At 48.8% G+C, this 25,125-nt stretch overlaps 2 protein-coding genes across 2 annotated transcripts in view; both read left to right on the plus strand.

Moving 5' to 3' along the window:
* Positions 1–11,093, plus strand: part of Lrfn1 (leucine rich repeat and fibronectin type III domain containing 1) — a 21,612-nt gene extending 10,519 nt beyond the window's left edge. The window contains exon 6 of the mRNA XM_015497042.2: positions 10,939–11,093. Coding sequence (XP_015352528.2) covers positions 10,939–11,093 — 155 coding nt within the window. The remainder of the gene's footprint in view (positions 1–10,938) is intronic.
* A 9,692-nt stretch (positions 11,094–20,785) lies between these two features.
* Positions 20,786–25,125, plus strand: part of Ifnl3 (interferon lambda 3) — a 71,226-nt gene continuing 66,886 nt past the window's right edge. The window contains exon 1 of the mRNA XM_048791248.1: positions 20,786–20,794. Within this exon, the coding sequence (XP_048647205.1) occupies positions 20,786–20,794 (9 nt within the window). The remainder of the gene's footprint in view (positions 20,795–25,125) is intronic.

Here is a 25,125-nt window from a genome sequence, read left to right on the forward strand (position 1 = left end):
CTGGAGCCGGTGCCTTACACAGCGAAGCGCGGGGAGGGGCAGGCCCCCCCACACTGCAGCACTGAGACACGAGCCCCCTCCCCCAGCCCGGGACCCGGGGCAGGGGCGAGGGGCCCATTTCTTGTATCTGGCTGGACTAGATCCTATTCTGTCCCGCGGCGGCCTCCAAAGCCCCCCCACCCCACCCCACTTACTCCCTGGTCCCCTCGGGTCTGGCTTGGGGTCTTCCTTTCTCTCTCCGCTCGTCTGTCTCTGTCCTTCCCTCTGTCGTCTCTCTTCGTCTCCGTCCTTCCCTACTTGTCTCTCCTTTCCCTGTCCCCGCGTCGTGTCTCTTCTCCCTCTGTCCCTGTTTTGTCCAGTCTCCCCGACTCCCCATTTCCTTTCCCCATCACCCATTTTTCCGGGCAGGTCCCACTGGAAGGACCAGACTCTCCCCAGCCTCCCTTGTTCCCCCCAGTAAATCCCCACACGAACAAAATTCAAAACCAAATCCCCCTCCCTACCGGAGCCGGGACCCTCCGCCGCCGCAGCAGAATTAAACTTTTTTCTGTGTCTGAGGCCGCTCTGCTGACCAGTGTGTGTCATGTGTCTTGGGGGGATGACCTAGATAGCTGCATAAGGACTCCTAAGTCAGACTGAAAGAAGATGACTAACGGGCGGGAGGACTGGCAGACAGCTTCCTATCTTTTGAGAGACTTAGGGGGGAGGGGATAATCACACAAGCAAATTGGGAATAGAAGCTGACACATAGGGAGATGCCCGTTATGGGCTAAGCACTTAAGTCATCTAATCCTCACAACCAGCTTTGGACATCAGTATAGTATTGTCATTCCATTGTACAGGTGAAAAATTGAGGTCCAGAAAAGTTAACCGGCCCAGGGTGACAGAAGCAGAAGGTGGCAAAATTGGCATTTTAAAAGGCTGGTGGAGTGGAAGCTGGGGACACACTTGTGTTCCCAGCTACCTGGGAGGTTGAGACAGAGGATCATGGGAACCTAGGAGTTTAGGCCAGCCTAACTCCATCTCAACACTAAAAGGCAGGTGGCCTGCCTTCTGGGTCTGTCCTCATAACCCCAGCACTCTGCTGAGGGGTATTGAATTTTTGACTCTCTGAGCCCCTACAACTGTGTGAGGTGGGAGGCCTTTGTTCTTTGTTTTTTATTTTTTATTTTTTTTTAGTACTGGGAATTGAACCCAGGGGTGCTTTACCACTGAGCTACATCCCCAGCCCATTTATCTATTTATTCATGCATACATACATACATACCAGGGATTGAACCTAGGGGCTCTTACCACTGAGCCACATCCCTTGTATCTGGCTGGATTTACATTTTATTTAGAGACAGGTTCTCACTGAATTGTTTAGGTCCTTGCTAATTTGCTAAGGCTGGCCTTGATCCTTCTGCCTCAGCCTCCCAAGCTGCTGGGATTACAGGCATGCACCATGACTCTGGGCTTTATTTTTTATTTTGAGTGGCCTTCTCACTAAGTTGCTCAGAGTCTCCCTAAGTTGCTGGCCTCAAACTTGTGATCCTCCTGCCTCAGCCTCCTGCTGGATTACAGCCGTGCACCACTGCACCCGGCCCCTTGTTTCATTTTACAGACAGGAGTTTGAACCAGAGAGAGGTAAAATCATTTGCCCAAGGGCCCCTCCCCTGCCTCCCCACCCCCATGAATATATAGTGGAGCTGGCAGGTTGCCTCTGGTGGCTGTGTGTGGAGGCCAGGAAATGGCCCTAATGACTTCAGCTGAATTTAGCTATCTAAAGCCAGTATAGTGACGGGGTGGGCGGGGGCCTAGGTAAGTCACTGATGTGGAATCTGAAGGGTCCTAGGTGGAGACGGGGTCAGCTGGGAATGTGAGGCGATGTGGGAGGGGGCTGTCTTAGGTGAGGCTGAGGGCTGGGCTGGGGAGAGAAGGCTGGTTAGGGGCTCTGGGGCACCCTAGCCCTTGCAGGGACCCTGCAGTGAAAACTCCTTCCTCATCTTGGGGAAGCAGGAAGAAGGCTTCAAGCCAGTGAGGGGCCCCCTGAGGCCTGGGGAGGAGGAGAGAAAGACAAAAATAGAAACAGAGCAGGAGGGAGGAGGATGAATCTGGGCAGACAGGGTGGGAGGCAGCAAGGACAGAGGCACGTCAGGCACAGGCCAAGAGGCTCCCTCACCCAGGGGCCCGGCCACACTCACTTGCAGCAGTCAGGACGACGCCAGGTACCGAGTGCTTCCCACCAGCCAGGCACCCAGCTCCCAACCCTCCTGGTGCAACAATAAAGACTGTGGATCCCAGTGCACCATACGTGGCGCTCACGAGGTGGAGTTACTCTGATAATAAGCAAGATCACATTGAAAGCCTGCATCTGATGCGTGCAGTGTGGGCCTCTAAGATGGGCCGTGTTGCAATCAGTTTTCTAGATGAGGAAACTGAAGGTCAGGCAGGTTAAGGAGCTTGCCCAAGATCACAAGCCGGTAAGAGCAGAGCAATGATGGGTCAGCTGATCACCTCCAAATCCCGCAACCTAACCATCAGACTTATATTGTCTTCATTTCACTTAATAGAACTCTATTGAGCATGTGCTGCACGCCTGACCCATTGCAGGGGCTACAGCAGCAAACAAAATAGAGAAAACACAATAAGAAAACCCTGGCTTATGGAGCTTTTACTCTAGAGGGGAGGAGAACATAAATAAGGAAGTAAATAGCGCATGAGGATAAATAAGTGCCATGCAAAGAATGCAAACAGGATGATGGCACAGGGTATGACCATGAGACCCATTTAAGGTTGGGGGAGGAGTGAATGTGGGTGGCATTAAAGCTGAAGAAATACATTGTGGGGGAAAGCATTCCTGGCAAAGGGAAGAGCATGTGCAAAGGCCCTGAGGTAGAAGTATGCTTGGTGTATTGGAGGTGACTTGTCTGGATTGGAGTGAGGGGAAGAATGAGATGGGAGAAGCAAGCACAGAGCATGTTCTGCAGAACCTTATAGGCTGTGATTAAGAAGTGACATGTTGCTGGACGAGGTGGTGCACACCTGTAATCCCAGCAACTCCAGAGGCTGAGGCAGAAGGATTTTCAGTTCAAAGCCAGCCTCAGCAACTTAGCAAGGCTCTATCAAAATTAAAAATGAAAAGGGGCTGGAGATGTGGCCCAGTGGTTAAGCACCCCTGGGTTCCATCCTCAACAATAACAACAACAACATCCTCAATAATAATAAGAATAAAGAAAAGATGTGGCAGGTTGTTTCAGAGCTGTGGAAAGCCTGTGGGGGGCTTTCTGCATGAGTATGTGGTTTGATTTCCATGGAGACCCCAGCTCTGGAGTGGGCTGTGTCTGTCTTCAAAACAAAGTAAAGAACTGCCATCTCAGAACTTGGAATTCACTCATCAACATGTTTGGGGCCCCCCTGGTCCTGTCCTGCCCTGTGTAAGGCACCCTGCCCATCTTCCTTTAGAGCCCCGAGCCCTTCATTTAATAGGAAATGGTTCTCAAGGTCAATGTCATACTTGTTTTTCAAAATTTAAAGCTTTAAACTCAGAGAATGGGCACTCTAGTGAGAGAGGGCATATAGTCACCCATGGGTGACATTTGGGCACTGTGCATGGCCCTGTGCTGGGCACTGGAGACGGTGGTGACTCGTGTCCATGGTGACTCAGACAGGCAGATGGCTGTGGATCAGGGCTGCGAGGGGAGCTCAGAGGAGCTGCCCAATGAACCCTGAAGGATCAGGGCAAGTGTTAGGGCCTTTTGGTGGCAAGGGACAGAAATTCAGCTCAACTGGATTAGGCACGAAAAGGTGACTTTTGTTTTGGTTCATGTAGCTGGGAAAGAAACAGCATTAAGGGTAAGTTTACAAGAAGCAGGACTCAGGGACAGGAACACCCCTCAGCCAAGCCTCCTTCCTTCTCAGCTCTGTTCAGCTGCATGTGCCGGGGAACATGGGTCATTTCCGTACAGACTCAGCCCATCCGTAGCCCAGAGGTCAAATGGCAGGCGCTCTGGTCCTAAGAGAAAAATCCCAGGGAAGGACTCTGATTGGCTCAAATGAGGTCACCTGCCCTCCCCACTCCCACTGATTGTGGCATCGAAGGGAATAGAATGCTTTGATTGGCCAAGTGGGGGGCACGTGCTCAGGTTGTGTGGCTTGGGGGAGGGGGTTGCTAATATTAGGTTAACCAACATGAACTTGCCCTTTTTTCATATTAAGAAGGGTGCAGGAGCCAGGCACAGGCCTGTAATCCCAGTGGTTCAGGAGGTTGAGGCAGGAGGATCACGAGCTCAAATCAGCCTCAGCAAAAGTGAGGCAGCTCAGTGAGACCTTGTCTCTAAATAAATACAAAATAGGGCTGGGGGTGTGGCTTAGTGGATGAGTGCCCCTGGGTTCAATCCCTAGTAGCACCCCTCAAGAAAGAGAAGAGTATTGGCAATTTCATTTGGTTTCATCCCCAAATAGTCACCAAGTTGAGAAAGTTTGTGGGGCGTATACAAGGAAAAGAAATCCCTGTACTCCTTTGGGAGGGGTTGGGAAAAGGGGGATCTGTTACTTGCTAAGACATGGGGTGGATGGAGAGAGACTCAGAGACCCCCCTTGGTGGTAGGGGAGGGATGGGAATGCCCTGAGCAGAGAGCAGAGCCCAAGCCAAGGCCGTCATGGGAGAGGACAGGGAAGGTTGTCACCGTGCCCTGAGGATGGCATGCATGCTCCGACTGATCACACCTGAGCCAGGCGTCCTTCATTTGGTGGGCACACTGGGGAGCTGTTTCCGGAAGGAATGGATGATGGACAGGCAGAACCCAAATATATCCAGTTCAAAGCCTCTTCTCTAAGGTCTGTCATCTCCAGAGATTGACATATTTATTTTATTCCATAGAAATACCCATGATTTTTTTTTTGGGGGGGGAGGTACTAACGGATTGAACTCAGAGGCACTTGACCACTGAGCCACACCCCAGCCCTATTTTATATTTTATTTAGCGACAGGGTCTCACTGAGTTACTTAGTGCCTTGAAGTTGTGAGGCAGGCTTTGAACTTGCGATCCTCCTGTCTCAGGCTCCCGAGCCCACCCCTTCATATCCCACCCCCAGCTGCAATAACCATAATTGAAGAGTCATATGCTTGAACTCAGGAGTGTCCTATATGATTGAATTTTTTATTATTAAATACGAAGTGACCACCTTCTCTGTGTTTCATGCTGGCTATACAGAGGTGTTTTGGGGGCTACGTCTGGCTGCAAGAAACAGAAACCAAATGATCATGACTGAAGCATAAAGATGTTCAGTCATGTGATCTAATATAAGGCTGGGGTTTGGTGCAATGGCGTATTTATTTATTTATTTGGTACCAGGGATTGAACCCAGGGGTGCTTAACCACTAAGCCACATCCCCAGCCCTTTATTTTATTATTATTATTATTATTTTTACATTTTATTCAGAGACAGAGTCTCGCTAAATTGCTTAGGGCCTCAGTAAATTGCTGAGGCTGAATTTGAACTCGAGATCCTCCTGCCTCAGTCTCCTGAGCTGCTGGGATTACAGGCCTGTGCCGGTGCCCAGTGCAATGGCTATTGATATCAGCAAAGCCTCAAGTTACTAATCTTTTGTTCTGCCTTCCTCAGAATGACAGCTTCATATCCCAAGCTTGCTGCTTTATTGTCTCAAAATGGCTGCCACAGCTCCAGGTCTCAAATCCTCATGCCAATGAATTAAACAGAAGGAAGGAAACGAACAGAAAAAGGTTTTCCTTATATAAGGGAAGGAAAAAAAATAAAATAATAAGAGTAGCAGCAACAGGCACATATGTGGTGTTCACCCTGTGTCAAGCTCTGTTTTAGTTATTTTCATAGGCAGGTACAGTGGCACATGCCTGTGATCCCAGTGGCTTTGGAAGCTGAGGCAGGAGGATCTCAAGGTCAAGGCCAGCATTAGCAACTTAGTGAGGCCTAGTCTTTTTTTTATATTTTTACTTGTAGATGGGCACAAGTAAGTTTGAGGCTTAGTCTTAAAATAAAAAAAATAAATAAATTTCTTAAGGGACCAAGGATATAGCTCTATGGTAGATTGCCTCTGGGTTTAATCCCCAGTACCAAAAGGGTGGGGGGAGTTATTTTCACCAATTAGCACGCTTAAAAAACCCTGAGTGCATGACCACTCCAAGCTGTAAGGAACCAGGGAAGCAGGTGTCATAAGAAAGGGAAATAAAGGCTGGAGTTGTGGCTCAGTGGCAGAGCGCTTGCCTTAGCATGTGTGAGGCACTGGGTTCGATTCTTAGCACCACATATAAATAAATAAAATAACGTCCATTGACAACTAAAAAAAAAAAGAATTGGAATAAATCCAAGCCCAGCCCTGTGTTTTCTCAGTCAATTGAACTCTTTACTATGAACACTATAATGAAGTCTTTTTGTTGTTTAACACAAATAGTCGTCCTTTGGTATCCTCAGGGGATTCTTTCCAGGATCCTTGAGATACCAAAATCCTGGAGTCAAGACCTCGTGTACAGTGGCGGACCACAGTATTTGTATGAACTCTGAGCACACCCTTCTGAATCAGTTAAATCACCTCCAGGTCACTTATAATACCTAAGACAACGTGAGTCCTGTATAAATAGTTTTTATGTTTAGGGAATACAGACAAGAAAAAGGTCTGTACATGCATGTTACAGACCCAATTTTCTTCTCAAATATCTTCCCCCGGTGGTTGATGGAGTCCCCCGTGCATAAGGAGGGCTGGGCTGCTGTACTAACTCTTTGAGTTGGTTTTGAGTTGCAGGAAGGTCTGGGAGTCCCAGGGTAGAGGCTGGACAGCATGAGGAGGGTGTGAGCTGGAGGATCAGCTACTTACCCACCCATGTGAAGGCGTTTCAGTGTTTAACGACAGAAACAATGCTGCCCTCTGTCATCCCCTAGTGTCAGTCCTGGAGAGAGCCAGAACCTCCACGCGCAACTTCAGGCCTCTGCCCAGATCCCTTCTCCAACTTCCCCCGCCTGTGGGCTCCAAGTTTATTCTGCTATTCACCCTCCTGGGGACAGGTTTTCAAGGAGAGGGCTCCTCTTCAGCCTTGGGGGAGAATTTCGATCACTTTGAGACTATATTTGTAATTCCATTTTCCCTCCCCCCCCTTTCCTCCCCTCCCATCCCCTTCCCTCTCTCCCCCCCTCCCTTCTTTCCTTTCCTTTTTGATACTGGGGATTGAACCCAGGGGCGCTTAACCACTGAGCCCCATCCCCCAGTCCATTTTATATTTTATTTAGAGACAGGGTCTTGCTGAGTTGCTTAGGGTCTCACTAAGTTGCTGAGGCTGGCTTTGAACTCTCGATCCTCCTGCCTCAGCCTCCTGAATTACGGGAATTACAGGCATGTGCCACTGCGCCAGGCCCAACTTTTTGTTATGTGTAATTATAAACTCATTTTTATTTTGCCCATGTGAGTTTTTTTTATTACTTATAGAATAAAGTGTTCTGACTGATATAGATCCCCATCCATCCCAGGTACACATAGAAGAGAGAGAGAGATGCAGTTCTCATTGACAGGAGAGACAGAGATGTCTAAACACACACACTGAATATGCACACGTATCTGTGCGTGAACACGGGTACGAATATGCACAATTATGAAGCTTTGGTTAGGTCTGGGTTTGGGAAGACACTTGGATGCACAGCCACAGCAGTCACCTGACCAGTCATGGATCTTACCTGCACCATAGACAGATATGCTCAGCCACTGACCCACAACCACACGCACCATGAATGATGCGTGGGCCACAGAAGGTCCCAATTCCTTCCTGTTTATTTGCACATGTTTTATTAAAGCACAAAAATAAGCTCAGTCCTGAGTTGAGAGTCAGGACTGTAGCTCCATAAATCAGGGCGGAGCCCAGTGCAGACATGAGGCTGGGCTCCCCGATAAGCTGGGGTGGCCCAGATCTGAGACACACAGGTCTGCACCGGACGCACTTCAGGTCCCGGGTCAGGAGATGGAACAGACTGGAGGTGACGGAGGGCGAGGCAGCCCAGGGACTCTGTGGGGAGGCAGGGAGGGCTCGGTGGCTGCCGGGTTGGGGCTCCCAGGAGTCCCAGAGCTCAGTGGGTCTCCCGCTTAGTCACTTCTCTGGAGCCTCCTGGAACTCTGACCCAGGGGGACAGGCTGTGCTGGCAGCGGCGGCGGCCACTGGGACTGTGGCCTGCTAAGGGCTGAGCTGGGATTCGTGGGCAGAGAAGAAGGCGTGAGCGGGGCCGGGGCACAGGGCAAGTGACCAGAGCCACAGCCCAGCTGGCTGGGGGCCAAGCCCACTCACAGGCCATGAGCTGGGAGCGGATGGGTACAGGGTGCAAAGGGGCTGGTCCAGGATGTCCCCCAGGGCCGAGTCACTCAAGGTCCCCAGAACCTTCAGCGTCAGGGCCAGCTCGGCCTGCGAGGCCACAGGGGGCTCCCACACCTGGGAAGAGACGACAAAGAACAGGCGAGGGGAGACAGTGAGGATGACAGGCAAGGGTGCCCAGGAGGGAACAGTGTGGGAGAACAGGGAACGGACAAGTGACATGGAGCACGTGACAGGGACAGGAGAGATCCCGGGAGAGGCAGCGAGAAGGGAACACTGCAGATGAAGGGGACCCAGGTGAGGCAGGAGGATAGGGGAAGGCACAAGTGAAAGGGGACTCCCTGGGTCATAGAGGGCTGTGGGGACAGGTGGTGGGGACAGGTGGGAAGAGGTCAGGTTAGGGAGGCAGAGGAGGGGACAGTGGCTGCCTGTGGGAGGAGGGTGGTTAGGAGGTGGATGGACTGTGAGAGATGGCTGAAAGAAAGGCCCAGGGTCAGGGGAGGGGCTGCGTTGGGAGGGAGGTGGATGGTGGGGACAAGGATGGGGCGGGGATCGGTGTGCCAGGCGGCCAGCTGAGCAGGACAGAGTGACTGTGGGGCTTCCAGCTCCTGTGTGACAGTGATTTGAACCTGTCAATGTGACACACCACCCTGGTTGTAGGGGGCTTGATGGTGGGGACAGGTCCTGTTCTGGCCGAGCCCAGCACCATAGTCACCAGCACCATGCGCCATGCTGTGGGGATTGTTAGAGCCTTGGCCAAATCACAGCTGCTTCCCTGGCTACTGGCTCCGCTTTTTTAACCCCAGCTAAATGTGCAGTCTGAATTCTTGTTGGCCAGGAACACATGCAACCCTTGATTTGGAAGATCTGAATGGGTGGAGCCAGCGAGTAAGCAGGTATGCACGTGGCCAGGTGAGCCCAGCGTTGGACACCCACCTGTGATCCCAGCAACTGGGGAGCCTGAGGCAGGAGGATCTCAGGTTTAAGGCCAGCCTCAGCCACTTGGGGAGGCCCTAGGCAACCTAGCAATACCCCATCTCAAAACAGAAAAATAAAAAGGGCTGGAGATGCAGTTCAGTGGTAGAGTGGCCCTGGATTCAAGCCCTTGTACCAGAACGTTCCACCACTAGCTCATTTCATGCTCCTAACAGTCCACGAGTAGTTCCTTTTGTGATTGTGATGGTTAATGTTGGGTGTCAGCCTGACTAGCTGAGGGGTGCCTAGGTAGCTGGAGAAACATCATTTCTAGATGTGAGCGCGAAGGTGTTTCTGGAAGAGACTGAGTCAGCAGACTGAGCGAGGAGGAGCCGCCCTCACCCAGAGCCCCTTCCACTCAGCCGAGGCCCAGATGGAACAAAAAGGCAGAGGAGCTGGGCATGGCGTAATCCCAGGGACTCTGGAGGAGGGGGAGGATCTCAGGGTCAAAGCCAGTGTCAGCCACTTAGTAAGACCCTGTCTCAAAATGAAAGGAAAAATGGGGCTGGGAATGAAGGTCTCACTAAGTTACCTAGGGTCTCACTAAGTGGCTGAGGCTGGCTTTGAACTTGTGATCCTCCTGCCTCAGCCTCCTGAGCCCCTGGGATTACAGGCCTGTGCACCATGCCCAGCTGTAGCTCAGTGTGAAAGCCCCCCTGGATTCAATCCTCGGTATCTCCAAAAAGCAGAGGCAAAACAAATTGGCTCTTTCTTCTGAGCTGGGGCACCCTTCTTGTCCTGCCCTGGGACTTCAGAGCTTTACCTTTTCTGGCCTTTGGATTTCAGGACTTGCAGACCCCCAGGTTCTCAGGCCTTTGGCCTCAGATGAGAGTTACACCCTCAACCTCCCTGGTTCTTCCCAGCCACCATAATTACACTAGCCCACAGCAAATTCCCCTAAGCCCCCCTCTCCTAGCTGTGCACATAGCTCCTCACATAGCCTAAGTGCTTCATCCTGGGAACAGGTTCTGAGTGATGATGCATTGTTAGTTTATTTTGTTGGTGTGTGAAGGTACTTACACAAAATAAGATGGTTATGATGTCACTAGGTAATATAATTGTGTGTGTGTGTGTGTGTGTGTGTGTGTTTTGAGAAAAGGTTTTGCTGAGTTGTTTGGGAAGAACTTGAACTCACAATCCTCTTGCCTCAGCCTCCTGAGTTGCTGGGATTACAGGTGTGCACCACTGGCCCGGCATTAGATGATGTCATCTCATGGGGTCATTGTGGTGTAGAGGGTCCATCGCTGAGAGAAATGCTGCTACGTGGCACACGACTGTTCTCTGGAGAGCCCTGGATCATGCGCTGGTCATCCCCATTTCACTGATGTGGTAACTGAGGCCTAGGAAGGCAGTGACTTGGTTAGCTGCAGGGCTGGGCTGGGAGCAGAGAACCTCAGCCGTCTCCGGTTCTTCTTTCTGTTCCTCAGGGTGGCATGAAAGGGGCAGGCAGCCCCTCATTTGCTGGGGACGAAGGCACTTCCTGGGGATCCGAGGGGCTGCCTGGGGAACAGGCTTTGAGGAGGGCTTCCAGGAGACAGGCATCAGGCTGATGGCTCTGCTGTCACCAGCCCTGCGGTCATAACCNCGACAGCCGCCCGCCTCGGGTGCCTGGCTCTTCCTGGTGAGTGTGAGGCCTTTTCCCCGTCTGCTGCAGGGCAGACCGGAAGCCCCAGGGCCATTCCCCAGGGCGGGCCAGTGATGGTTGGAGTCAGGGGGATGAACCCTGCAGGTGCCTTGTTCCCCCGGGGCCAGCTCCGAGGGCACTTCTACACGGTTCCTGCGTCTTCCGAGGGCCCCCAGTGTGAGTGAGCTCTGGTTGCTCACGGTGGTGACCCTTTTAAGGCTGCGACTGGGGTAAGGCAAGGGAGGGTCACAGGGTGCAAAACTGAAGGGGGGGTGTGCTCACTGTCACCTCTATTCCAGGCTGCACCATTCATTTGTGTTTGCTTATTTATTTATTCATTTACTTATTGGTACCAGGGATTGAACCCAGGGGCTCTTAACCACTGAGCCACATCCCCAACGCCCGCCCCCCCTTTTTTTTTCTAGACACACGGTCTCACTGAGTTGCTCAGGGCCTCACTAAGTTGCTGAGGCTGGCTTTGAACTCACGATCCTCCTGCCTCAGCCTCCCGAGCCGCTGGGATGGCAGGTGTGTGCCACCATGCCTGACATTTATTAGCCTTTTGCTCTTCTGGTCTCAATGTCCCCACTTACGCTTCTAGGGAGCATTTCCCAAATCGACCACATGTACTCTTGGCTCAGGGTAGGCTTTGGGGAGACCCAAGCCCAGACGTGTACATATTCAGGAGCAGGGTTGCTGCATCACAAGGCACACCTGCTCAGTAGAACTTTCTGCAGTGGTGGAAATATTCTGTCTGTATACTGTCCCATGGTTGGCTCTCCGTAAGGGTGGGTTCTGCGCCACAGATGTGATTAACATGGACTGGAAAAATAACTGCATTTCTATTGGGTGTGTATAGACTATATTTTGGTCATTATTCCCTAAGCAATACACTATAACAAGCATTTACATAGCATTTACACCATAATAGGTATTATAAATAATCTAGAGATGATTTAAAGTGTACAGAAAGATGTGCATAGGAATATATGAATACTACATCATTTTATATAAGGGACTTGAGTGTCTGTGAATTTTGGTGTCCATGGAGGATCTGGGAGCCAATCCCCTGCAGATACCTGGGGATGACTGTATAGTACTAGCCACATGCAGCTGTTGAATACTTAAATAATGCAACAGAGAACCTGAATTTTCATTCTATTTCAATTTCATTGCTATAGGTAGCTAGTGGCTTCCAACTTTTTTATCCCCATATTGGGGATTAACCCAGGGGCATTCTACCACTGAGCTACATCTCCAGCCCTTTTTAGTTCCTATTTTGAGACAGGGCCTCAATAAGTTGCCCAGGCTGGTCTGTGTCCTTGTGATCCTCCTGCCTCAGGCTCCAGAATTGCTGGAATGATAGGCACGTGCCACCTCATCCCACTAGGGCAGCACAGTTTGGTGGGTTTTGTTTTTGTTTTTGTACCGGGGTTTGAACCCAGGGGTGCTTAACCATTGAGCCACATCCCCAGACCTGTTTTTTGTATTTTATTTAGAGACAGGTTCTCACTGAGTTGCGGAGGCTGGCTTTGAATTCGAGATCCTCCTGCCTCAGCCTCCTGAGCTGCTGGGATTACAGGCGTGACCCACTGTGCCTGCCCAGCAGGCAGCAGCTTTAAATACTCATTATGGTGCCTACTTCCTCCCCTCCAGAGATGTTTGGGAGCTCCCCTATGCTAGCACTAGTGTAGCTTCTCCAATACTGGGATCTGATTTAGATGATGACCTCCTGGGCCCTGATTCTGAATCTGGCATGATAAATGAGACTTTTGAGATTGTGGAAAGAGATGAATAATTTTGCAACATCCTCAAAATCTTTGATCCTTGATGAGGGCCACAACCAAGTTAAGATGGCGCCTGGCAGTATGCTAGGAGGAGTGGTTTCTGAGTAATGCCAGCGAGCCATTAAGATGATGGAGATTCCTTAAAGACTGACTGCTGTGTCTAGATTATGTCAATTAAGTTAAGCTGTGTATAATTATTAAGATAATGAGGATTCCTTATTGGTTGACTGCTGTATCTAGTTTATGTTAATTGAGTTAAGCTGTGTGTAATTAGTTGGGTATATATACCTCTGCTGTCCAGCAGAGAAGCGGCTCCCGCTGTATCAACCTTCACAAGTTGCTTGTCACCCCCCCAGTTATTTTGCCCAGCCAGACTGCGGCAGATCCTTGGGGCTGGGGATGTGGCTCAAGTGGTAGCACACTCATCTGGCATGCATGCGGCCCGGGTTCGATCCTCAGCACCACATAAAAACAACGATGTTGTGTCCGCTGAAAACTAAAAAATAAATATTAAAAAAAAAAAAGACTTCGGCAGATCCTTCTGCTACTGAGAAATCTGTTCCTTTCCCTTGAACACAGCTGGCCTTCAACTATACAGTGCTGCATAAACTCTGAGACTAGGTCAGAAAAGACTGAGCATCTTTTGCTTGGTTCTCTTGAGACTCTCATTCTGGGAAAGGCCAGGTGCCCTGTGAGAAAGCCAGTTGCTCTCAGACCACGTGCTCCCACCTCACTTGGCATAAACTGTCACTCACAGGAGGGAGCCAACTCGGATGCCTGGCATAGCTCTTAGGTTCCCTAAACTATGGTGGAGGCTCATCTCTCAAATTCCCACCCCACCAAGCACCCTATGCAGTCATTTCTGATCAATTATTCCCCTGCCTCTGGCGAAGGAAGAAATTACATATGCATACATATACAGTCTTTCCTTTTACATGCAAATAAGCTTATTCTCTTTGCATGTTGTGCTACAATTACTATGTAACAAACTTGTGATGCTGTCACTGTGCAAGGTGGCTGTCACTGGGAATGTGTGAACAGAGCTCTGTGTGTTTTTTTCTTTTCGGGGGAGGACGGGTGCCAGGGATTGAACTCAGGGGCACTCAACCACTGAGCCACATCTCCAGCCCTATTTTGTATTTTATTTAGAGACAGGGGCTCACTGAGTTGCTTAGTGCCTCACTGTTGCTGATGCTGGTTTTGAACTCACGATCCTCCTGCCTCAGCCTTGGGAGCTGCTGGGATTACAGGCGTGCACCACTGCGCCCCTCTCAGAACTCTGTTGATTGCCTTGGCAATGACAAAATTTAAAAAGGAACCAAAGTCTTCATGATATAATGTCTTTAACATTCCAAGATACAAGAAATAATGATTCATTATATATATATATATATTTTATCACAGGTGTAGGGCACTTGCTTAGCACATGTGAGACCTTGGGTTTAACCCCAAGCACCACAACCAATAAATAAATACTTGTCATCTCAAGAATGAGGAAAAGCTCAAGTAGAATTGGGAAAGCCAAGCAACAGGTGGAGAAACCAAGGTGAAACAGATATTGGAATTAGCCGACAAGAGGTTTAAGTTAACTATTGTAAAAATGCTTCAACAAGCAATCAGAAATACTCTTGAAACAAATTTTAAAATAGAAAGTCTCAGTAAAGAAATAGCAGAAACAAGAAATGAATGGAAATTTTACAAGTGAAAAAAATACGAGAAGTAAAACTCAGAGTGGGGCCAACTAGTGAATGGAGATGATGGAGAAAAGAATCAGTGAGGGCTGGGGCTGTGGCTCAGTGGCAGAGCGCTGGCCTCGCATGTGTGAGGCACTGGGTTCAATCTTCAGCACCACATAAAAATAAATAAAATAATCATCAAAAAAGAATCAGCTTGAAAATCAATAGAAATTATTCATTTGGAACAACAGGAGCAAATAGTAAATAGATTGAAGAATGAAACAAAAGAGAGAAAAACTGATTTTTCTTTTTTTAATGAAAAGAGCCTCAAGGACCTCTGGAACAGCAAGAAAAGATCTAATATTCATATCACTGAAATTCCAGAAGAACCGAAAAAAGATGGATCTAAAAGACATATTATATCTTTCCTTCTGCTTGATTTGGTTTATTTAGCTATTTTTTTTTCTTTTTTATTTTATCAGGTGGGGTCTCAATATGTTGCCTAGGCTGACCTTGAACTCCTGGGTTCAAGAGATTCTCCTGCCTCATGAAGACAGGGTCTCACTAAGTTGCTGAGGACCTTGCTAGGTTGCTGAGGCTGGCCTCAAATCTGCAATCCTGGGATCACACATGCGCTACCACACCCCGCTGAAATATACCTTTAAACTAGGAAAAGGATCAACTGCATTTTATGAAAATAACCATTTGCTCTGTGAAAGACCCTGTTAAGAAGATGAGAAAACAGGTCACTAACTTGAAAATAAAATGCAAATCACATATCCAACATGGGCTAATGACCTATTTGCACACATGTAACTTTCAAAACTGATCCATAAAGACAAGAAACAATCCAATAGAAAGTGGGCAGAAGACAGGGATGGGCGGGTAATTCGTCAAAGAGGATATACATGAAAAATGTCAATATCACTAGTCATTAGTGAAATACAAATTAAAGCCATGTTGAGTTATCACTATGCACCGATTAGAATGATTCATGATAATACTGATACGACCAAATGCTGGCAGGATGTGAATATGTTGCTGGTGGGACTATCGGGACTGTCAAATGACAGTCATTCTAGAAAACATTTGTCACTTTCTTTCTTTTAACTTTATTTATTTATTTAAATGATTAATTGATTCACTCTTGTGGTGATACTAGGGATTGAACCCAGGGCTTTGCACATGCCAGGCAAACATTGTCAGTTTCTTAAAAATTAAACATACACTTACCACGTGTGATTCAGCAATCACACTCCTGGGCGTTTATTCTGAAGATTTTTTTTTTTTTTTTTTGGTGCTGGGGATTGAACCCAGGGGAGCTTTACCACTGAGCCCCATCCCCAGCCCTTTTAAATATATTTTATTTAGAGACAGGGTCTCGCCAAGTTGCTTAAGGCCTTGCTAAATTGCTGAGGCTGGACTTGAACTTGTAATCCTTCTGCCTCAGCCTCCCAAGCTGCTGGGATTATGGGGTGTGCCACTGTGTCCATCAACATTTATGTTTGTGCAAAAACATGAAACAAATACTTATAGCAGCACCGTTCGTAATGATGCTAAACTGGGGCTGGGGTTGTGGCTCAGGGGCAGAGTGCTTGCCTTGCATGTGTGAGGCACTGGGTTTGATCCTCAGCACCGCATAAAAATAAATAAGTAAATAAAGGTACTGGGTCCATCTATGCCTAAAAAAAAAAAATCCCCCCCAAAATAAAACACTCAAACTGGAAGCAACACATGTCTTTCAAGAGCCAAATGGTTCCAATTTGGCTCGCTCACACAAAAGAATACATTCAGCAATAAAAGACTTTAAACCATTGATAACACATAGCTCACATGGATTTTAAGGACATTAGGTTGAGTGAACAAAAAAAAAAAGATATTGTAAGTCTCCATTTATGCAACTTTTTGTTGTTGTTTGATTCATGGGAACTGAACCCAGGGGCCCATGCCTGCTAGGCAAGTCCTGTACCACTGAGCTCCCTCCCCAGTCCTTTTTATTTTGAGACAGGGTCTCTCGAAATTACTCAGGCTGGCCTCCAACTTGTGAACTCTTGCCTCAGCCTCCTGAGCAGCTGGAATCACCGGCATGCGCCACCTGGCTATATAACATTCTTGAAATGACGAAATTATAGAGATGGAGAAGAGATTAGTGGTTGTCAAGGGGAAGGAAGGAAGCAGGAGGGAGGAACAGGAAAGGGGTGGCACTAGGTGGTTCTTGGTGGTAAAGAAGCAATTCTGCATGTTGATCGTGAGATTTATACATGTGATGAAATGTCCCGGAATTATACACAAAGACGCACACAAAGAAACGAGTGTCTGCTAAGACTGGTGAGGTGCCGGGAAGGTCTGTCATCGAGTGCACGGTATTGTGACAATGTTGTTTTCAGAATGTCAGATGTTATCTTTAGGGAAAGCTGATTGAGGGTACTGGGGGCCTCTTGGTAGTGTTTTTGTAACTTCTTGGAAGTCTATAGCATTTTAAAATAAAAATGTTTTTAAAAGGTCAAAATACTAAAAGAAGAATTTTAATTCCATGCATTTTTTTTTCTATTTAAGGTGTATTTTTTTACTTTCCTCCCTCTCCACCCCTGTCTTTTGTAATAGAGCTCACCCTGACACCATTCTATTGGGGATTGGAATCCAGGGGCGCTTAACCACTGAGCCACGTCCCCAGCCCATTTTATTTTGAGACAAGAGCCTTGCTAATTTGCTGAGGCTGCCCTGGAACTTGGATCCTCCTGCCTCAGGCTTCCAAGATGCTGAGACTACAGATGTGCAAACCATTCTTTTTCTTTTCTTTTCTTTTGGTACTGGGGATTGAACTCAGGGGCACTCGACCCCTGAGCCACATCCCAGCCCTATTTTGTATTTTATTTAGAGACAGGGTCTCACTGAGTTGCTTAGTGCCTCACTTTTGCTGAGGTTGGCTTTGAACTCACGATCTCCTGCCTCAGCCTCCCAAGCCACGGGATGACAGGTGTGCACCACCCTCACTGGGCTAGCCAACCATTCTTAATTGATGGCTTTCTCTCTGCCCACCCATCAACAGCAGATCCACACACCTGTTCCCGTTCCTGGTGGCTCCCTGGGGGCATCTGTGTCACCGTATAGATTTTCATACCTCTTGCTCTCCCTTTGCAATGCTCCCGGCAATGGCTGCACTGGTGCGGGCTGGTCCAGGGGAGAGGGATACAAGGCACAAATTCTGAGGTGGGGGTAGGAGGAGCTGAGCTGGGGGACCCTGAGCAGAAGGATTTCCCCGCCTTTCTTCGCCTCCCTCCTCCGCTGTGCCAGTCCTGCCACCGGGCGTTCTCTGTTGTGTCTCTAGGAACCCCCGAGGGGGTGCTGTTGTTTGCCTATTTGTGCCCCCTTAAAATTCATATGCGGTGTGGGGGGGCTGGTGGGGTGGAGGGAGGGATGGCAAAATGACCAGTGGGGACTAAGCTATAATGAAATAGGAGTGAGACGCTCTGGTGGGCTGGTGCATGGTACTGTGACGCAGGGTGACGCAAGGTGACGATCGTGTACTGTAAATTTTAAAAACCTCAAAGAATGGTTTTGGATGTTTTCACCATGAAGAAACGATGACAGTTGGAAGAGATAGGCATGTTTTCCCTGATTTAAACATGACACAATGTATCAAAACATCACGTGGCACCCCATCGGTACATACACTTTCAATGTTTTTAATGTGTCATTTAATCTAATCAATGATAAGGAGGCACCAGGCACATCCCTTAGCTTCATCCCTCGCTGGGTATGTTTGTCTGGAGACTTTGTGTCCCTTTTGTGTTGTGCGGCTGTCATCTCAGCAGCTCGGGAGGCTGAGGCAGGAGGATGGGAGTTCAAAGCGTTTTCCCAACTTGACCTCGTGGGCCTTCTTCCCCTCACCGGTAGTCGGATGAAGAAAGACACCTTTCCTCTCCCCTTTGTCCTTCCCGTGAACCCCTCCTTTAAGCCCTTGTTGGTCATCTCCCTGTTGTTGTGACAAAATGCCAGAGAAAATCATTTCAGAGGAGGAAAGATATATTTTGGGTCAAATTTTCAGAGGTTCTGGTCCATGATTAGTTGGCTCCATTGTTTCTGGGGCCCGTGATGAGGCAGAGCATCGTGGTGGGGGGAGGCGGTGGGGCAGAGATGTGCCCCGCATGGTGGCCAGGCAGCAGAGGGCAAGAGAGGAAGGCCCCGGGGTCACGTCCCCAAGGACCCACCTCCTTCAACTGGGCCCCACCTCCCGAAGTCTCCACCAAAAGAACCCAGTAAGTTATGAGTCCATAAGTGGATTAATCCACTGATGAGGCTAAAGCCCTCATCATCCAGCCGCCTCCCACCTCGGGACACTGCTGCCTTAGGGACCAAGACTTCAACAGTGAGCTTTTGGGGGACATTTCAGGTCTAGCCAGAGCAGCCCTCCCCTCCCGCTTGCTGCAGCAGGCCCCAGGCCCCAGGCCTATGGAGAGGTGGGAGCTGGCCCTCTGCCCTAGCTGGGGCCCAAGGAATTCGTCTTTTCTCCCATCAGATATGGTCAAGCCCCTCCTAGACGCCAGGGATGAGCACGGGTTTCCTGTCATGGTCCTGCGGGGGGAATGGGTCTGGGGACAGGGAATGCGTCTGGAGGAGCCCCCAGCTTGGGGAACAAGGCAGATCTCAATGGGAAGCGCCACTACTGAGCTCTGCCAACAGGGGGCAGCGGGGTTCACAAGGAGCGGAGAGGCCCTGGGAGCAAGAGGGCCCAGGCTAGCCTCTGTGGGACAAGTGGGAGCTGGCGACCCGTAGAGCACTCTGGAAGTCCCCTCTACTAGGCGCTGTCGAGATGTGTTCCCTGGGTGTGCTCCGAACCCCTCAGGCCCCTTAGGAGGCACCGCGCTGGTAGGTGACAGAGTTGGATTCATGCCCCGGCCTCCTGACTCTGGAGCTCCCCTTCCCAATCACCCTGCGGGGACACTCACAAGGGTGACGGCCTGTGCCCCTTTGGGTGCCTCTGACTTGACCTCCCCTGCTGCTACCTGAGTCTCTGAAGGTGAGGAGATAACCCCCGTCCAGCTGTGGCCACCAGGACCAGGCTGCCCCTGCAGGCTCTGCCCATTGGGTGGGTGGCGAGGGATGAGGACCTGGCTGGGCCGTGGAGTGGGGCAGGAGTGGGACAGCTGGCCGGCTGGCAGGCTGCTGACCAGGGGAGGGGTCAGCCTCCCTTAGCTTCGTCCCTCGCTGGGTATGTTTCCCTGGAGACCTTGTGTCCCCCTAGCTGGAAGGTTCCACTCGGCTTTGAATCCCTGGGTCTCAGTCTCTGATGTCTGTGCTGCCCACGTCTGTGTTTCTAGCTCTGCCGTCTGTCTGTTTTGACATCTTTAGGGATCTCTCCATAGCTCCTGGGGTCCCTAGGGACAGGTTTTGGCCTTGCTACATATTTCTTAGCTTTGGCTGCACATTAGAGACTCGTGGGAGCTGATATTAATAATAAATAATAACGATGGCAAAGATAGCTCACATCTCCTACGCCGGGCGCTGTGATGCTTACGTTTAATTCATGTAAGTCTAACTACGACCTTGTGATGGTGGCGTTTCCATCACTCTCGTTTTACAGATGAGGAAACTGAGACCTCAACATGAGGGTTTCCTCTTCCAAATCTCCAAATCTTAATTAATAACAGGCAGCCCTGGCATTGACGCCAGTGTTTCTTCTACTTTAATATGTCCACGAATCACCTGTGGACAGCGTGAAAGTGTAGAGATGGGTCTCACCATGTGCGCAGGCTGGCCTCCAACTTCTGGGCTCAAGCGCGATGCTCCTGCCTCATTTTCCCAAGTGGCTGGGACTCCTGGTGTGGGTCACCGTACCCAGCAAGAGAGTCTGCATTTCTACCGCTCTGTAAAGGCCATGCTGATGCTGCAGCTCTGTGGATCAGCCCCACATGATTCTAATGCTCCCACGTTGAGGATCAAGAGTTTTAACCATCACACCTGTGGCCACCTGTGATAAAGCAGTGATTCTCAAAGTGTGGTCCGCGGACCAGAAGATCAGCATCACCTGGGAACTTGTCAGAAATGCAAATCCTCTGAGCTCCTGAATCAACAATTCTAGGGGTGGGACCCAGCCGTCCATGATTTAGCAAGACCTCTTGCTGATTCTTGTGCACCCTCAAGTTTGGGAACCCCTGATGGTGTGTAATGATGAGACTCCTCAGGTCTCAGGGTTCCAGGAGAATTCTGCATTCCAGGCCCTGGAAGGGTCTGCAGGGCAGGGCTGGGGAAGCCCAGGTGGGTGGTGGTCAGCGGATGACACAGGGAATCGGGAAAGAGGGAGGAGCAGGGAGCCTGGAATTCTGGAAAGAGAATCCCGACTGGAAAATCCTCAGCGCTCAGGGAGTGGTGGGAGGAGAGGAAGTTGCCCTGAGTCACCCCTATTTTCTAGCGATGGCGAAAGTACAAAGTAAGGAGGTAGATGTTTTTAAAGAAATTGGGGCACGGAGGAGGCCTTTCTTGGAATCTTAGGGGACACATGTAGGAGTTTTGGGGGGGTGCCAGAAGAAAGATGATGGGTTTGGATGACTTGTCTCACACATACCCCGTAATAAATAATGACAGTGACTGTGTTTCACAAAATGCGCTAAGTGCTTTATACCCGCGATGATGAGACGCCTCCCAAAGGCCCGAGGCGGGCATGTTCTCCTCTTCCCTCCCCGATGAGGAGGCTGAGGCCTCACTGTAACCGTGGAGCCCCCCCGCCACCGGCCCCCACCTCTCTCTGTCTCACACACACATTTTCAATTCATCAGCAAATTCTGTCAGCTGTACTTTCTTTTAAAAAATGTCTTAATTTATTATCTAGTCAGTTTAAAGTGGCTTTTCTTTCTTTCTTTTTTTAAAAAAACCCATTGTGTTGATTCTTTGTTATGTATTTTTTTAAATACATGATCCTTTTGCTGTGCTGGGGATCAAACCCAGAGCCTTGCACATGCTAGACAAGCACTCGACCACTGAGCTACATCCCCAGCTCGATTATTATTTTGGGGACAGGGTCTCATGGTTGCCTAGGCTGGTCGGCTGGCCTTGAAACTCCTACGCTAGAGCAAACCTCTGGCCTTGGCCTCCCCAGTAGCTGAGACTGTGTGCATCTGGCCTTGTGCCCAGGTTAAAGGTGATTTTTTAAAAATAATTTTTTTTTTCATGAGCCCTGCTAGGGAGGGACTCTGGGACCTTCTGTGTGCTAGGCATACGCTCTACCACTGAGCCCACACCCCCAGCCCCTGTACTTTTTTATCTTTTAATTTTCCTTATCCATGACAGTAGGATGTATTTTGACCTATCATACATACATGGAGTATAACTCCTTCTTCTTGTGCTTGAACATGATGTGGAGTCACACTGACTGTGTATTCGTATATGAACAAGGGAAAGTTAAGTCCGATTCATTCTACGGTCTTTCCCATTCCCATCCCCTTTCCCTTTTCTTTATCCCACTTTGTCTAATCCAATGAATTTCTATTCTTCCCTCCCTGCTGCTTATTGTGAATTAGCATCTGCATATCAGAGAGAACATTCGGCCTTTGGTTTTGGGGGACCTGCTTATTTCACTTAGCATGATAGTCTCCAGGTCCATCCATTTACTGGCAAATGCCATAATTTCATTCTTCTTTATGGCTGAGTAATATTTCATTGTGTATATATACCACATTTTTTTTAAAGAGATAATTTTTTAATATTTATTTATTTATTATAGTTTTTGGTGGACACAACATCTTTTATTTTATTTTTAAGTGGTGCTGAGGATCGAACCCAGCGCCCCGCGCATGCCAGGCAAGCGTGCTACCGCTTGAGCCACATCCCCAGCCCTTACCACATTTTCTTTATCCACATTTTCATCTGTTGAAGGGCACCTAGATTGGTTCACAATGGCTTAGCTATTGTGAATTAAGCTGCTATCAACATTGATGTGGCTGCGACACTGTAGTATGCTGATTTTGCCCAGCCCTGTACTTTCAAATTGTTTCCAAATTCACCCACATGTCCCCTCTCCACATCCCCCTCATCCTGATCTTGTCTCCTATCAGCTTCTTACCTGGATGACCACAGCAGTCTCCTCCTGGTCTCCCACTCTGTTTCTCCTAACTGTGTCTCTTAGGGCTCTTAGTTGCAGACAACAGAATTCACACTGGACACTTTTTGAGCAGTGGAGGGGATGGGAAACTTACAGATTATGAGAGAGGAGCAAGAGGCAAATTATGAAACTAAAGATCTGAACAAGCCCCAATCACACCTCAAGGGCCTCTCTGGAGAAAATCTCTGTACATGCTGCTTAGAACTGCTCATAGTCAGGACACGGCCCAAGAAAACTCTTTTTTTGTGTGTGGGGGCATAGGGGATTGAACTCAGGGGCCTCAATCACTGAACCACACCCCCAGCTCTATTTTATTTAGAGACAGGGTCTCACTGAGTTGCTCAGCGCCTCACTTTGGCTGAGGCTGGCTTTGAACTTGCAATCCTCCTGCCTCAGCCTCCCGAGCTGCTGGGATTACACATGTGCCCACTGTGCCCAGCCAGAAACCTCTTTCCCGCCTGCCTGGCTCTATTGCAGTGGACACCAGATAACTGCGCTCTGTTCTATGGCCACCTTCTTTTGGGGCTTGCTTCTTATTTTTATTTAATAATAAAATCCAACATTTATTGAGCACTTTATTACATCCCAGGTACTATTATTCACTTCATTTATTTCTCATAATCACCCCACGGATGGTATCCCAATTTTATAGATGAGAAAACTAAGGATCGGAAATGTGAAGCAACCCACCTGAGGTCAAACAACTTGCAAGTGGCAAAGTCAGACACCACACTTGAGTCTGTCTTAATGGACTTCATACTCCATATCCTTGCTTGACATTTTATTACATATTTTTTTTGGTAACAGCTTCACTGAGGTGTGATTCCCATACCATCTAGCTCGCCCACGTAAAACAAACAATTCAGTGGACTTCAGCAGATCCAGCGTGGTGAAACTGTCACCACAATCACTTTTAGAAGATTTTTACCACCCCAAGAAGAAATCTCACACTCTTAATAGCCACCCTCTGTCCCCCGCCCCCCAAGTCCTTCCCCTCAGTAATCCCAGGTAACCACTAATCGACTTTCTGTCTCTGTGGCTGCATCTATTCTGGATATTTCACGTCAGTTGGATTGTACCATGTGTGATCTTTTGTGTCTGGCTATTATGAACAAAGCTGATATGAACATTTGCATATAAGATTTTGTGTGGACATGTATAGCTCACTTTTTTTTTGTACTGGGGATTGAACCCAGAGGCACTTAACCTCTGAGCCACATCCCCAGCCCCTATTATTTTTTTATTTTGAGACAAGGTCTCACTAAGTTGCTAAGGCTGGCTTTGAACTTGAGATCCTCCTGCCTCAGCCTCACCAGCTGCTAGAATGACAGGCCTGAGCCATCACCCCTGTGGCTCACTTTTGAATCCAAGTTTCTGTGGATGCATGTGATTGGAGGAGCCCAGGTCACGTGTCTGCTCCAGGTCACGTGTATGCATATTTAAGAGGTGCCAGGGACCATGCTTGGTAGTGTGTTATTTGGCTTCTCCGTGAGGAAGGATAGCGCTCAGTAGAGTGATAATCACAGCGCTGGAGAGCATTTGTGTGGGTTTTGAATTTACTGCTTCTTGGCTCCAAATTCATTCTTTTTGCTTGCTCTGTGATAACCAATACTCCTTTGGTGTTTGAGGATTCATTTGTTAAAGGACATCAAAATCTGAGGATGCTCAATTCCCTTATCTAAAATGATATAGTAGTTGGGGCACCGTGGTGCACACCTGTAATCCCAGTGACTCGGGAGACTGAGGTAGGAGGATTGCAAGTTTGAGACCTGCCTCAGCAATTTAGCAAAACTCTGCTCAAAATAAAAAAATAAAAAGAGCTGGGGAAAAATAAAAAATAAAAAGAGCTCAGTGGCAGAGCGCCCCTGGGTTCAATTCCCGGTACTGTGGTAAACAACAACAAAAAACAAACAAAAACATAGTATTTGCCTAAAACCTATGTATATCTCTTGTACACCAAACCATTCTAGATTATGTATAATACTTAATGCAGCATAAATGCTACATAGTAGCTGTATTGTTTAGGGAATAAAGACAAGAAAAAAAGTCTGGGCATGTTCAGTACCACGCTAACTCCCACGGCTACCCACACAGTGCAAGGGTCAGACCCCAACCTCTATGGGGGAGATGGACCTGTGAGATGGTGGGGGCTACAGCAGGGCAGGCCCCCATGGATAGGGTTCAATATACCCTAAAAAAATCATTTTGCAGGGCTGGGGATGTGGCTCAAGCAGTAGCGTGCTCGCCTGGCATGCGTGCTGCCCGGGTTCGATCCTCAGCACCACATACAAACATAGATGTTGTGTCCGCTGATAACTAAAAAATAAATATTTAAAAAAAATCATTTTGCTTTTGAAACTTTCTGGATTTTTCTTTCCTTAAATTTTTACTCTGTAGTTGGCTGAAGCCACCAGGGCACACCAAGGGCTTGACTGTGGCTCCTTTGCCAGCCAGCAACTTGGTCAGCCTGGCCAGTAGAGGGTGCTGGAGAGACACTGGAGGCGAAGGGGAGGCTTGCCTGCCAGGCTCTACCAAGGGAGCTTGTCTGTCCCCTGCTGGGAGCCCTGTGGTTTCTCTGGGACCAGGTGCAGGCCCGGGAAGTCATCTGCTTTCTCCAGCATCGTCCCCCACCCACTTTTTTTTTTTTTTTTTTTTT

This window comes from Marmota marmota, unplaced genomic scaffold (genome assembly GCF_001458135.2).
Source record: "Marmota marmota marmota unplaced genomic scaffold, marMar, whole genome shotgun sequence".
Classification (NCBI taxonomy): Eukaryota; Metazoa; Chordata; class Mammalia; order Rodentia; family Sciuridae; genus Marmota; species Marmota marmota.